Raw genomic sequence first — 15674 nt, 5'->3', positions numbered from 1 at the left:
CCATTGAAACAACAGAAATGTCCATCAGGGACAACATGACACTCATTAGAAGACACAATGATATCACCAGGGAACCTCTAAATATCTGTAACACCAGAGAAATACTGAAAGGAGGAGAGACTGGAGATCCCCCCAGGGAAAAAATAGGTTTAGGAAGGCTCAGGCATAGGGGGAAATGGAATGATAAGCAGTTATGGCCAGACAGAGGAACACCATTGTTTTTCATCATGAAGGTAGAACATTTGTAAGGCTAAGATCCAGAGTGTGAACATCACTTTGTGGCTGAGATGGGGTAGAGGAGTTGGTCATGTGAATTGATGTAATTGAGGAACTTGGAGGTGAAAGTGTTTGAGGGAGCATCAACATAAATGCTGAACCTCTTAGGAAGGTTAGGAAGACTGTGAGTCTGTTGCTGGACTCCTTGTGAAAAGAGGTGTTGTGGGCCAGAACATTAGTAGAATTAGAGAATCTTGAGTCTGGAGTCTATACTCCCATAATACCAACTGCTGTTGTGAGATAAGATTGACACAGAGCAGACCTATGGCAGCTGGAATTTACCTTGCTACCAATGTAGATTTATTTTCTTTAGCACTTTTTGGGTCTCCTTTAGCAAGCTATTGATACTCTTTTCATGATTTTCTTGCATCACTCTCATTTCTCTTCGCAATTTTTCCTCCACCTCTCTTACCTGAATTTCAAAAATCTTTTTGAGCTGAAACCATGGCCTGAAACCACTGCATATTTTTTTTGGAGGTTTTGGATGCACAAGCCTTGACTTTTATGTCTTCCTCTGATGGAATGCTTTGTTCTTCCTCAACCAAAAGGATGGAAGAAAATACCTTTTCACCAAGAAAGTAATCTTCATAGTCTTATTTTTTTCCCCTTTTTTGGGCATTTTCTCAGTCAGTTACTTGACTTTTGAGTCCTTTGTGAAGTGGAGGTTATACTCTAGAAACCTGCAGGTTCTCAGTTCCTCCAAGGTGGTACAATCAAGGGAGAGGAGTTTACTCTTCTCCTGGCCTGTGCACTGGTCTGGGGGCAACCACAAGCACTCTTTTCTACCCAGGATCTGCGAGTAGGATTCCCTCTCCAGAGCCTCCACCAGCTCCACCATGCCAGCACTTCTCCTCACCCCAGATCTGCCATTCAGAACTGAGACTCATTTAAGCTACTCGACTACCCCAGGGTCTTTAGGCCGAGGACTCCGAAAGTGGATGCTGCTGCCACAGTGATTGCTGCTGCCCTGGGGCCACGGCCGGAACCAGACCTTGCTTCCCTCTCATCCAGGTGAAAAAGCTTTGTCACTGACCTTTGAAGCTGTCTTTGATGTTTGTGGGATGAGAAATCTGGAAACTGCAGCAGCTACCCATGATTCTATACCCTGAAGCTTGCTCCAGTCCTGTCTGTGCAATATGACGCTGCCAAGGCTGGGCTGCACTCTGCTCTGAGCCTGGTGAGACCTTTCCTACTGGCCTTTCAGGCTGTCATAGGCTGGAAATCTTTTTCACTCTGTTGTTTTGTGGCTTCTGCTGCTCTAGAATTTGTTTAGTCATTTTTTACAGGTATTTTATGGGCAATGGGGGCAGAGTTAGAGCAGTTCTGTCTTTTTACTCTGCCATCTTGGCTCTGCCACCCCCCTAATGTAGATTTATTTGGGACCCAGAAGTGTCCCAAATGGTCCTTTGTGGAAAGAGAATATAAAAAGTTTTATGATTTGAGGAGAGAAGCTTCTAAGGCTCTGGAAATTTCCTTGTAAAGTGCTTTTAATTTCTTTGACAGTGGCCTCTATGTACCTTTATTTTCCTAGAATGATTTTTACTGCCTCAGCAACAACCTGTGTGGGAGTGGTTGGATTTTTAATTGAAGAGATTGTTCATTTGAACTATTGGACTCTGAGTGATTCATTATTTCAGACATGGAACTATGACCAGGACAATGGGTAACAATCGTGATAAGTTGACAACAATCACCATAATCTAATTTGGTTGAAGGATTTTAATAGAGTGAACTTCAAAGTAGAGACTGTTTAGTTATGGTAGCAAAGGGAGAATCTAGAGGTAGAAACAGGGAGCAAGAAGTATCATATTTCTATTTATCCATTCTTTCTCTGGATGCAGATATCATCTTCCTTCCTATGAAAGTCCTTTGTAATTAATTTGGGTATTTATAATAGTCAACATGACTTAGTCACTTAAAGTTGTTCTTAAAAATAATATTGACACTGTACACATTGTTCTCTTGGTTCTGTTCATTTGACTCTTCATTATTTGGGGCAAGGCTATCCATGTTTTTCTAAGATTACTGAGCTCAGCATTTCTTTTGACACAGTAGTATTCCATCACCATCATATGCCACAATACTGTCCATAAATTTAAAAACCTTAATTTGATGGGAAGAGGAAGAGGGGTACAAAACAACTTTGTATGATCAACTATCAATTTGAGATTTCTACCCAGAGAAAATGGAGTAATGGTAGACAAAAGCTAATTGCATTATAATTTTAGGCTGCACTTTTAGATTTTGTACAAGCCAACCATATTTGGCAGGGAAATGTAGCCTATATTTTTTTCCAAATTTATTTGTTTTCAGTTTTCAACAATCACTTCCATAAGTTCCAAATTTTCTCCCCCTCCATCCCCAAGATGGCATGCAATCTTATATGGGCTCTACACATACATCCCTATTAAACACATTTTCATATTAGTCATGTTGCATAGAAGAATTAAAATGAATTGGAGAAACCATGAGAAAACCAAAACAAAACACAACAGAAGAGAAAATAAAAATAGTCCATTTCATTCTGTATTTCAACTCCATAGTTCTTTCTGTAGATGTGGATAGTATTTTCCCTCATGAGTTGTCTGGGAATGTTTAAGGTCCTTGCATTTCTGTGAAGGGCTAAGTCTATCAGAAACAGTCCTCACACACTGTGGTTGTTACTGTGTGTAATGTTCTCCTCGTTCTGCTCACATCACTCAGCATCAGTTCATGTAAGTCTTTCCAGGTTTTTCTGAAGTCTGCCTGTCATCATTTCTTATCGCACAATAGTGTTCCATTATATTCATATGCCACAACTTGTTCAGCCATTCCCCAATTGATGGACATCCCCTCAATTTCCAGTTCTTGGCCATCGCAAAAAGAGCTGCTATAAATATTTTTGTACATGTGAGTCCTTTTCTCATTTCTATGATCTCTTTGGGATACAGTCCTGGAAGTGTTATTGCTGGGTTAAAGGGTATGCACATTTTTATAGACCTTTGGGCATAGTTCCAAATTACTCTCCAAAAAGGCTGGATCAGCTCACAGCTCCATAGCCTACATTTTTAATACCATATTATATGTCCTACCTACCTCAACAGAGTTGTTGTGAGGATCAAATAAGCTAAAGTATGTGAAAGGTCTTTGTAACGTATGACATAAGCTACTATAATAATGGATTTTGGTAAATATATATGGCACATCTGAATATAACATATCATAAGCAAATGGTTATTTAGCCATCTATTTAATCATATGTAACAGGCTTTAGCTGAAAACACACTAATACTTTCCAGAGTGCTGAGCAGCAGGCAGAAGCCCATCTGATTAAGAACTACATTTCCCATGAGTCCCTAGGCCCATGAAAAAGGCTTCCAATGCAAATGAGCTGAGACTTCAAATCCTATGAGATTGTGCCTTTTAACAGGATTTTCCTCACCACAAGGATATGGAAGAAATGGAAAGAGAGCAGAGAGAAGATTAAGAGAACATGTAGCGAAGAAAGGATGACAGTAGACATTTACCTTGGAGAGACAGAGAGAAAGAGAAACTCCTACTGTGATTGAAATGGTAAACACTAGAGGACTGTCTAATCAGAGACACAGATGCTGCAATGAGTATGTTCTTCCAACCTTTGGGTCAACATCCTCAGAGACATTTGCTATGTCTTCCCCATACCAGAATGTGTCTCCTGAAGTATATTATTTTCCAGCATTATTTATTCTGGAATGAGTCCCTAATCATAGTATATATCAATTTCTACCTAGAGAACATCCAAATCTTTCCTATCTCATTTGGAGTGGAAAGTCTCTACTATCTCCCTCTTTGTCTCTCAGCGTCTTTTTGTGTCTCTAGCTTTGTATCTCTTCTCTCCTCTCCTCAGCATTCTCTCGATAGTTAGCAGACAGGCTATACTGCTGCTGTATTCCTTCACATACCCCTACTTTCATGCAGATCCTTCTCTTGGGCCATGAGCCTCATGAGAAAAGTAGTTCCTAATCAGATGGGCTTCTGACTGGCACTCAGCCCACTGGGAAGTGTAGCCTTGCCCTCATACAGCTCATTACACATAAAACACAGCTTACGTGTTTTAGACAAGGCTTATTAATATGGAACAATCTAACTCTACCTAGTTATAAAATTAATTCTGTCTATTTTAATTTGATAACACTTCATTTTGAATTCAAAACATAAACTCTGTGCACAGTCCTTATTTCCCCACAGAAAAGTGTTGTTTACTACTATTTCAACCCTTCTTTTTTCTGAAACATTCAAAGGCTTTATATATAAAGATCACTGTATTTGTAGTTTAAAGACCTGAGTTCAAATCCTAAGGAGTTTCGCTATTTACTATCTGTGTGACTTTTGCCAAATCACTTCCCCCCTCTAGGTTCAGTTTTTTCATCAGTAAACTGTTATATGCCTATATAACAGGGGTTGAATGAGAGCAAACCTGGATTTTCTAGTATGTGAGACAGTAGAGAGAAGCCCATCTGGTTAGAAACTAAATTTCCTAATGAGACCCCCAAATCCATGTGGGAATATATGATACCTCTAAGGTCCATTCCAGATATAAATTCAAAGATCTTATGATTGCTGACAGATAAAGAAGCCCCAAAGAATGTGGACATTCATGCTTAAATGTTAAGCTTTTGGTTTCCAATTCTCATCTATTGTTGCTCAGACATTTCAGTTGTATCTAACCCTTTGTGGCCCCATTTGGGGTTTTCTTGGCAAAGATACTGGAACGGTTTGTCATTTCCCTCTCCAGCTCATCTTAAAGAGGAGAAAATGGAGGCAAACAGGGTTACGTGACTTGCCCAGGGTCACAAAGCTAATAAGTGTCTGAGGGCAGATCTGAATTCAGGAAGATGAGTCTTCCTTACTCCAAGCCCAGTGATCTACCCACTACATCACCAGTTCTACTCTGCCTGAGAAGTAAAACCCAATGAATGGATGAGATGACCTAACAGAAATGAGAAAAAGAAAAGAACTACAATTCATCAGATTTCACTCAACGCCCCCCACCCAGGCTAACCAATATTCTTTATTATTATTATAAAACACCATGTAACAATAGAGTATGTGATCAACAAAGTAGCTATCATCAGGACCACAACTCACAGTTACATGGTACTTCATTACAAAGTGTGTTTACAGGCAATATTATTTGATTCTTGCAACAATCTAGTGAGGTATGTAGTAGAAGAACTGCAATCTCCATTTTACAGATGAGGAAACTGAGGCTCTGAGGAATTAAGTGATTTGTCCAAAAACATATATGAAGTGGCAGGGTCAAGACTAAGGTTTTACCCTATAATAGAGTATCATCTTGTAAAATTTGAGATATTTAAATGACATTTTAAAATATATTAATAAGGAACTGTGCTACATGAGTAGGTACAGAGACAGGCAGAGATCACACTAGGAAGATTGATATTATCTAAAAGGCAGCACATTTAGCACTTTTTCTTATTCGGGAGACCTGGATTTGGATTCTGCCTCAGAGGTTTAACTAGGATAAGATCACAAACAAGTTCCTTAACCTATTGGAGCCTCATCTTCCTCATCCGTAAAATGGAAACAATAATAACTGTACTACCTACTTCACAGAAGTGCTTTGTGAAAAGTGTTTTTCAAACTTTAAGTCATTATGTAAATGTGAGGCATTATTATCACTATCATTGTTGACTCATTCAGCAATCAATGCATCATCCTTTAGAATTTCTAGATCTTGTCATTACTATTTTATCACAATCCAACCACAACTTTTATCTAATTTATCCTTTTAGATAAATTCTAGTCATCCTCTTTACCTCATTTCATTTTATTCAAACTGCTGTGTACCACATTATTTTCCAAAGGATCTGAACTTCCTCTCAGTCTTATGCCTTCTCACGAGATCATCAGGCTTTCTTCCTCATCATTAGTGGAAATAATAAGCACTATGGAACTGATGGAGCATACGGGGTCTGAAATTCTACTCATGAAAATATTTCAGTGTCATTATTCATAAATGTAAATAGTCTGTTTCTTGCTTTTGTCATATTTTGCAGTGATGTGGACACATCAAACTCTTGTTAACACTAGAAATACTAAGAAAAAGTGCTAAATAAAGTACATTAAATACTCTATCCCTTGGAAAAAGTACAATCAACAATAAACTAACAATAATGCAGAATATCAGAAATGGTCACATTTTCTTTCCCCTCCCCAATTTTCTGGTTCTGAGATTCTTAAATGAAGATGAAACTTCTCTCAGAATACATAATGTTGGATTGGGGTTGTTTTAGCATTTTATGTGTGTGCAGCTGTTCTTCCCCTATAAGTATACACATCTGCTCATTAGCAATACAATGTAATTTCCAGTGCCTAATTATTTGCAGATGATAGATTCCTCATACACTGTCTAAAAAAAGTACAATCCTTCAAAACTAGAGACTAATAAAAAATTCCCACTAACTAAAAATGTTGAACACCATGAAGCTGAGACATTAATTTGGCAGAGCTTGTTGCCAACTTAGTAAGAAAGTCACAGAAAGGAAACATATATATTTTAATTTAGCCTATTGATTTTTCACTGTGGAAGTCATGCTGGGCTTTTTCCTTTCTTTTGCATTTGAGAATATTTTGTTATATGAGTGTAGAAAAGAAAAATCTTCCCCTCTTATTCTTTTCGACCTCCTTTTCTCTGTTTCCTTAGCCCTCATTTATCCCACTCCTTTCTCTACATTTTCCCCCTACCCCCACCCAAATTCACTGGTTGCCCCTGGAGAAGTAAAAAGATACTGATATTCCTATGGGTACACAATTTTACTAATGTAGGGTCTCCCTCCACTTATGAGGTCTATCTATGCTTGTCCCACCATGAATCATCAATAGAAAAACTACTCAGTTGATCCTTCCCCAGATCCTTAAAATTTCACAGATACATATCCAATATTATAGCTGTCCTCCCCCTGTTATGTAATTGGCTCACCTCCTTTTCTAGACATCCATTTCTTTAATGGAGACTTTAAAACCATTTCTTCTTGGCAAATCATTGCTACCAAAAACTACAATACCTCTATTACTAACTTTTAGGTTCACTGCTGATTTGAATTTTCTGAGATTATAGGTTTCTTTGGTTTAAGGAATATTTTATCACTGGAAGAATCTATATACATACATGTATACACATATACATACACATACATTAATGTGTCTGCAGGTAGAGGTCATTGAAAGAGTTGCTCTATCTTCAAATGCGACTGAGCCTATTTTCCTATTCAATTTTGGGTCTAGATCACTGCTATCTACAGTTGTAGTGCAAGATAAACGTACCAAGGGGCCAATTCAAGAAGGGTTGGGGTATAGTTCAATATGGCTAGAAAGTTCAACCTATGAAGAGGAGTAGTATGAGATAAAGTTCAAACAGTAGGCTGGAGCCAGATTATAAAAAGCCTTGGATGCCAGTCTCAGGAAATGCTACTTTATTTGGCTAGAGATGGGAAGTCACTTAAGGTTTTGGAGTAGAGGAGCATGGTCAGAATAGCGCATGAGGAAATAACCCAGGTGGCAGCTGGAAGGGTGTGTGGAGGAAACAAGAAGGGCAGTCAATCTAGTTCTCATGGTTTGGTACCTGTTTCCTCCTCCACCCCACCCCCTCTTCTCAAAGTCCCTTTTCAACCACCTACCTTAATTCCTTCTCTGATTCTCTATTTGAAGCCCTTGTGTTTTTAGGACCCAGCCCTCCCAAGGACTCCAGACCAACAGTGAACTAAGGAGGTTAGATCCTCACTGCCTGTTGTGTCCCTGATGACAAAAAGTCACTGCTTATCCCTCACTGCCAGAATCCTTTGCCACTACACTCTACCTAGAAGCTCTTGGATATTTGCCTGGTACCTACTTCTGAGCCTCTCTGAAGTACAGAGCCTGCGGGCCTAGACATGCTTTCTTTGCCTGCTGCTAGAACATTATTACTCTATTGTCTGCCCTTCTCCTGTGAAACACTCAGGCCTCTCAGGCGGATCCACCGTGATAACAAAGTCTCAGCTGTAACAAGGTCCCGGTTACTAGAAGGGGCTCACTCTGACATCAATCACTTAAGATGGACTAATATGTCATTGAGATTCATCATTAAGTCAGAACATGCCAAATGATTTCCCTTTCCTACATATCATGCCCAGAATTCTACATATCCCAGATCATTTTAAAGGTCATCAGGTGACCCCAAGTCCAGCGTTCTACCCACTGCACCACCTAGCTCCCTACCACAGAAGTAAGAAGTGGCAAAATCTCTATCATACTATACAGTCATGGCAAATAATATATTTTAAAATCTCTCTTAGCAGAGTGCTCCGTACACAGTAGGTGCTTAAAAAATGATTCTCAAATGTGAATTTCACATCCTCAATTACAAAGACCTTGTAAATGGTAACAGGTATCTGGATATCTACAGGCATCTCCCACATGCTAGCTCCACATGGCATTGTTACTGAATAGAAGAGATTTCAATCACTGTTCTGTGATACTTAAATTCTTAGATGGACCTGTGAACTCATTATTGTGGGCATTCCATCCACCAGTGAAGATCTCAACCTGTTCCTTATCTGAAAAGACTTTTCAGAGTTTGTATTACACTAGCAGATATGCAACCTGATACTGGAGAAGGAGCTCAAGACCTGAATCAAAAGACCTGGATTCAAGTCTTAATTCTTAATAGATATGTGAATGTATGCAATTCACTTTACCACCCTGGGTGGGTATTGATTCCTCTTCTGTAAAATGAGTAATGAATCAGGAGTGGGAAACCTGCAGCCTTGAGGCCACATGTGGCCTTCTAGATCCTTGGGAGTGGCCTTTTGACCAAAGCCAAGTTTTACAGAACAAATCCTTTTATTTTAAGAGGGTTTGTTGTGTAAAGTTTGGATTCGGTCAAAGGGCCACACTTGAGGACCTGGAGGGCCACATGAGGGAGGCCTCAAGTCTCCACCACTGACTAGATAATCTTTAAAGACCTTTTAAATTCTATAGTTTATGTTATCATCCTTCAAGAAACTAGGGTTGCCTCCAAGCTATAATAAGCATGGAGGTAACAGTCCAATCGGGGAGATGAAACATGAAATTATACAAATAATAATAATTGTTATTATGATTGCTTTTTAATTTTTCTTTATTGTTGTTAAAGTAGGATCCTGAGATAGTGAAACATAGGTCCTACAAGTTTGGAACTGACTCATCCCACCACCACTTGGGTACAAGTTGAAGACACAAGAGGGCTGGGTTGGTTGGGTCTAAGAATGAGCAGTCAAGAAGCCGATCCCAATCATCAAAATGGGCAAAAGAGTTTTCTATCTTTTGCAGAAAGTACTGTGTACCAAGAGATTCATCCCTTGCCCCACTAACATTACCTCCCCTAACCCTTCAAAATACAATATGGGTTTTTTTCAGGGACAGGTCACATAAAAATTGACTATTATGTATGGGTGTGTGTATATATACATACATAGACACATACATACATATATGTGTATACATAGCAGTGATATGGCACACAAATACCATACAAACAGGACTGCTGCGAAACTGACATTATTAAATTAAGTGATTGCCAAATGGGTGGAGATCTGTGAATAGCACATCTGCTACATAGGATTTTTCAGTTAATAGACTTTCTTATATGAGAATACCACATCAGAAAAGCGGTACTAGCATGGCCTTCAGACCAGAACAAGAAAAGTCTCATTTACTGAGTGTTGTAATGGTATTCACTCCCACCGGAGTCTGCTTTTATACACATAAGAGTATAGAAAAATTATGATTGCCATTGTTTACACCAATGTAAATTCATTTCCCTATGTAATCTCCTCCATGGAGAATGTTTGAACGACAAACATCATGGGCCCTATTCCAGCTGTCCCTGAGAACTGTGCTTTATGTTTTTAGTTCAATTATTTTTGTTATGCATACACAAAATCTGACAACAGTGCTTTAAAAGATGAAAAAATCTAAACCAAAGGAAATACAGGAAGCATAAATCAGCACAACTTTGGAACGGCTGAAAAAAAAGACACTAATTTCAAAGACAAAAGCCTGCATTAAGGAGGCATAATGTAATAATCAAAGGTGAATGGATTTTCTACTGTCTCATGCTTTTCTCTGTGGGAATTCTCCCACCACAGACAGCTGTAAATGGAGAGGCAGAGGGGAATGTAGCCTTAGTCTAAGTCTGCTTTCATTCTCCTCTCTCCTCTTTTCCCCTCTCTCCTTTTTCCTTGTCAATAAATGTCTACCATCATATTCTTGAACTCCTGTGTGATTTCAAGGTTCATCTCTTCCATGCAGCTCAAACACTAATTATCCCAGCTGTAATTAGTAAGATAATTAAATACTGGCTCACTCATCACTCTACCTTGTGTCGGGTCATGATTCTCCCAGAAGACCTTGAGCAGATTCTCAAAACTGATGTATTCTGGCTGGTACACAATTCGGACAGTTTCTGCATGGCCAGTTTTCTCTTGAAAGAAACAGAAAATGCACCTGAAAGTTAGAATTTTTTTTTAAATCATGAAGCAGGAGAAAGAGAATATAAGTATGGCTGAAATGAACAATCTTCCCCAAAATGTCTGAAATAGTTTTTGCTGTTGTGTTATTTGGAGACAAAGGCTTTTGGTTATCTCCTTTAGACTTACAACGAAGAGTTCACATATTTATATACACTTGGTTCTTTCCAAAGTACTTTCAGTTTGGTGGATAGAACACAGTATTTAGAATCTGGAAGGACAGGATTCAAATCCTGCCTCAGATGCTTATTAGCTATGTGACCATAAGCAAGTCACTTAACCTCTCTGAGCCTCAATTTCCTTATCTGTAAAATGGGGATACCATTAGGGCAAAGTCTTATGAGGCTCAAATGAAAGAATGTATGTAAAGCACTTTATAAACCTTTATAAATGTGCACTATTATTATTTACTCATAATAACCCTTTTAGACAGTTAATATAAATATTTTCTGTCCTCATCCTCCTCCTCTCTCTCTCTCTCTCTCTCTGTCTCTCTCTCCCCTTTTTAAATGAGGGAAAAGTCACTTGGTTGGTAAGTGGTAGAGTTTACATCTGAAATCAGGTCTTCTGACTAAGACCCAGTAATCTTTCCATGGCATCACTTGTCCTTTTCTGGGACTTCAAGTGGAAGACTGTGAAATTACAGTGACCTTATTACATTCTGTCAAAAACAGACAAAAAAGACAATACACACACACAGACACACAGACACACAACCAAACAAAAAACCCAAGTCAAAACCTGATTTCCAATCAAACTATGGAATTCTAAATAAAATCTTTTTAAAAGAGTTCTTGAAACATCAAAAACAACAACAACAACAAAAACCCAGAGAAAATGTATGGAAGTGCTTTGTCCTGGATACTACAACTCTAGTTGCAATACTGATAGAGATGGCACTGGACACACAGCTTTAAAAAGCAGGCTTATAGCTCAATCACATTAGATAAATTAGCTAGCAGAGGGACATATTTGCTATGCTGTTAACACTGGCAAGGGTTGGGTTCAAATACCCACTGGGGCAGTAAGTGTTTTCTTCACCTAATTTGTCTCTGTGGTAAACAACTACTGTTGCTAATTCCTGGGTTGGTTTTTTTTCCCCCTGAAATTGTTGTCAGCTGGCCCATTCTCAAAGTTTCTCCCAAGAGAGATACTCCTTGGATCAGAAAGCCAGATGTTTGCTTCAAAGACTTTATGCCTCTGGAATTCACTTTTTCATCATCTTCCTCGGTGCAATGATTTTATAACCTGTTATGAAACAACTAATACCTATACCCTCCATGGTTGGTTATGTTGTCTCTATATTTTAAAAGTCCATCTTTCATCTTTTATCTGCCATCAAAAAAGACTTTAAAGACTTCCAGGGATGGCTCGCATAAGAGAACCAAGAACACAGATTCAGGAGTTTGATGTAGCCAGCTCATCCTTTTAAAACTTTTATTTATATATTACCATCATGTAAATTAATATAGAGAGGACTTCCTGCTTTGAATTTGCATCTGAATTTTTTCCTGTTTCTTTAAAAAAAATATGTAACAATACAGATATTCCATTTACCTTTTATTTATGATAGTTCTAGAAATGTTAACAGCAAGCAGCTAGGTGACACAGTGGATAAAGGGCTGGCCCTGGAGTCAACAAGACCTAAATTCAAATCCAGACTCTGACACTAACTAGCTGTGTGACCCTGAGCCAGTCACTTAACCTGCCGGCCTCAGTTTCCTTATCTGTCAAATGAGCTGGAGAAGGAAAGGGAAACCACACCAGTATCTTTGCCAAGAAATTCCCAAATGAGATCATGAGGAGTCAGACGTATCTGAAATAACTGAACGATAACAATAATAAGAAAAAAGAAAGGTTTTAAAGCAAGAAGATAGGGATGACTGAGTAAAACTATGTCTATTTGTTGATATCATTAGTTTTTTTCCTCAGGGGTAAATGTAGTCACCTACCAACACACACAGAAGAACTATAAGAATACAACTACAAAACACTCTGCAGAAATAAAGATAAACCTTAATAAATGGAGAGATATAATTTGCTCTTGGTTGGGCCACGCCTGTGTAATAAAATGATAATACTACATAAGTCAATTTACTAAACATGATTTATTATCAGGTATAATTTATTAAAAGCATAAGAATTGAGAAGCTAAGTGCACACCTAAGAAATCTCCTTTTAAGGGAAGGAGTTAAGTTCCCTTTTAGAGAAAATTGTAACAACTTAGAATTAATGAGAAAGTTACCATTTTAGTTTTTGTTGTTCAGTTGTTTTAGTTGTGTTGGGTTCTTCATGCCCTAATTTAGGGTTTTCTTGGCACAAACACTGAAGTGGTTTGCCATTTCCTTCTCCAGCTCATTTTACAGATGAAGAAACTGAGGTAAATGGGGTAAAGTGACTTGCCCAGGGTCATATAGCTGGTAAGTGTCTACGGTCAGATTTGAACTCAGCAAGATGAATTTTTCTCCTGACTCCAGGCTCAGCGCTCTCTGTACTATGGCACTACCTAATTGTACCATTTTGTACTTATGTCTTCATTATCATCACCATCGTTACATCACTGTGGGCAACAACCTATTCTGTGACAATGCTCTAATTCTAAGATGCAGTTTATTGGCTGGGTTTTCAAAGTAGTGTGTGTTTGTAGGAGGAGGATTTGCTGTCAGTTCATGAAAAGAAAGTAACATTCTGATGTATAATTCTAGTCACCAGGTTGTCTTGCGTAGTATTTGACAGGTACTAAATTTTTATAGCCTACATTATTCTGTTGTATAGTTTCTACCTTTTCCTTTCATGATATACACTGATCACCAAATCTGGTTCCTTAAGGATAATGCTTCCTTAAAGTATGATGGCTAATGACATGGTTCTGAATTGCCATCACACAGCTTTCCGTTTCTATAAACAAATCCCTGTGACTCAGCTATTTGTTTGACATTGCTTTATTAAGATTTTGTTACCTGATTTTATGCAGACATTACCCACAGAGGGCCTTTTGATTCCTCTCTTGGGGTATCAGCTATTTGACACATTCAATTCAGAGGTAAACTACTTTCAGTTATACTGAACAATCCAATGGTACATTTTTGTTATCAGCCTTTATTACTGCTCAGTGAAGTAATGACTGCTTGACTCAAAAACATTTCTGTTTTTTCCTGTTTAGCATGTGCTCTTAGAATACCTTTCAATCCTCTTCATACTTTGGGGTGATTAAGTTTTAATGTTTTTAAACCTACCTTAGGATAATAGGCACTGTGTTTGCTAATACTGTAACATGATTTTGTATAGATATTTTCCAAATCATTGTGGTCCATTTTATAATTGTAAAAGTGTACAATTTTAGGATAGTTTTGGAAGTAATACATAGAATTGATAAGATACTCTTTTTAAAAGTAGCATTAAATGAAAACTCATAATTTCACATACAATCCACTTTTTATGCTCTGATGTATATGTAGAAATTCTCACAGGTTTTGGTGTTTCCGTATGAAATAAAACATTTTTAAAAGATTGATATTGTGTAGGGGTTAGTTGCTTTAAACCTGCTTGTCATTTGCCCTTACTTTTATTGTCCCTGTTATCAGTTATTACTAAGTTTGCTCTATAAGATTATCTTCATCATAGTCAACATTTTTTACATTTACCAGTTAAAATATATGAAGTGTTCTTTTACAGAAAATTCATGGTTCCCTGATTTGTAGATATCACATATAATATACAGTTTATAGTCTGGACTAGAAGGCCATATGAATTAAGGCATCTTCATGACCTCGTGACAGCAGACCCCCTAATTTCAAGGGAAGTTCCTAAAAGGAGAAAGCAGTCTCTAAAGTGAATTTAAAAACCTCATGCAGTAAAGTGATAGCAAATGTTACATAGGAAATGGTCTAAATCTGGAGTCTGTGCTAACCTTAACGTAGAGATTTAGCAATGCTGTTTAGAAATATGCTTTACTGGATATGAAATTGGGTAAATTTATAGGTATAATTAGAGGTTGATATTCTTTTATAAAAAATCTTCGTATTACATTCAGAAAGGCTTAAAAGCAGCTTAGTCAAAGTCTTTTGTAGCTGCTACCCTTAAAACTCAAGATCTCTCTGCACCGATAAACAGTCAGGTGACGCCTCTGTCAAATTCACCTTTATGTTTCTTTACTCTATTTCTCCAAAGCAGAGCAACCTGTATAAAACTACACAGTGTAAATGATCAAAGGGATTAAGGGCCTAGGAACAACTCCCAGTAATCCTTGCATTTTACAGGAACGAACCAGTGTCCTAGGCTAATCTGATTTCTGAGATCAATCTGCAAACACTGTCTTATGCTTCACTGAGATAAGGGCCAGACTTTAAAACTATGATGAGCTTTGATCACACATGCTGTGCAAATGACATGAATTGATGTGATGTGCAAATGTGCTTGTTAAAGAGTCAAAGCAGCATAATATGTGTTTTAGCATGTGGATGAAAAATGCCTTGAAAAGGAAAGATGTTAAAAGAAATGTTGAGTTTGATTTTGGTGGGGGTTTTTTCTCCTCCACAGGCTCTCCCTAAATGCTCAGTGGGGAGCAACAGCAAGGAGGTAGATTCTGGGCAATCATTTGAGATCTTATAAAACTTTCTAAAGGGAAACATAAGGTTTGGTCCATGTGTTAAAACACTGGGGATTCTGGACCAGAATCTACACAGAAGGTAACCATGTGCCTCCACAGAGCAAACCAAGGTCAGCTAGCCAGCTGAGAGCAAGGCGTGTTCACAATTCCTGCACACGAGTAGTCTTGTGCTCAACTGTACTATATGTAGCATGGTTGGTTTGTGATTGCAATGGTACCAAATATATGTGTCCAGTTATCATGCCAACATTAGGGGCATGTTT

At 38.1% G+C, this 15674-nt stretch overlaps 1 protein-coding gene across 3 annotated transcripts in view; it reads right to left on the bottom strand.

Moving 5' to 3' along the window:
• MSRA (methionine sulfoxide reductase A) overlaps window positions 1-15674 on the bottom strand; it is a 581108-nt gene that overhangs the window by 168636 nt on the left and 396798 nt on the right. For 2 of the 3 annotated variants that reach the window (XM_072634837.1, XM_072634838.1), the window contains one exon: window positions 10652-10756. In XM_072634837.1, the coding sequence (XP_072490938.1) occupies window positions 10652-10756 (105 nt within the window). Of the gene's footprint in view, window positions 1-10651; window positions 10780-15674 lie in introns of all 3 variants that reach the window. The other variant, XM_072634836.1, reaches the window with a different exon arrangement.

The sequence above is a fragment of the Notamacropus eugenii genome, chromosome 1 (genome assembly GCF_028372415.1).
Source record: "Notamacropus eugenii isolate mMacEug1 chromosome 1, mMacEug1.pri_v2, whole genome shotgun sequence".
NCBI classification, from domain to species: Eukaryota; Metazoa; Chordata; class Mammalia; order Diprotodontia; family Macropodidae; genus Notamacropus; species Notamacropus eugenii.
Note: the sequence above shows the minus strand (reverse complement) of the source record. Positions and strands in the feature narration are given on the sequence as shown.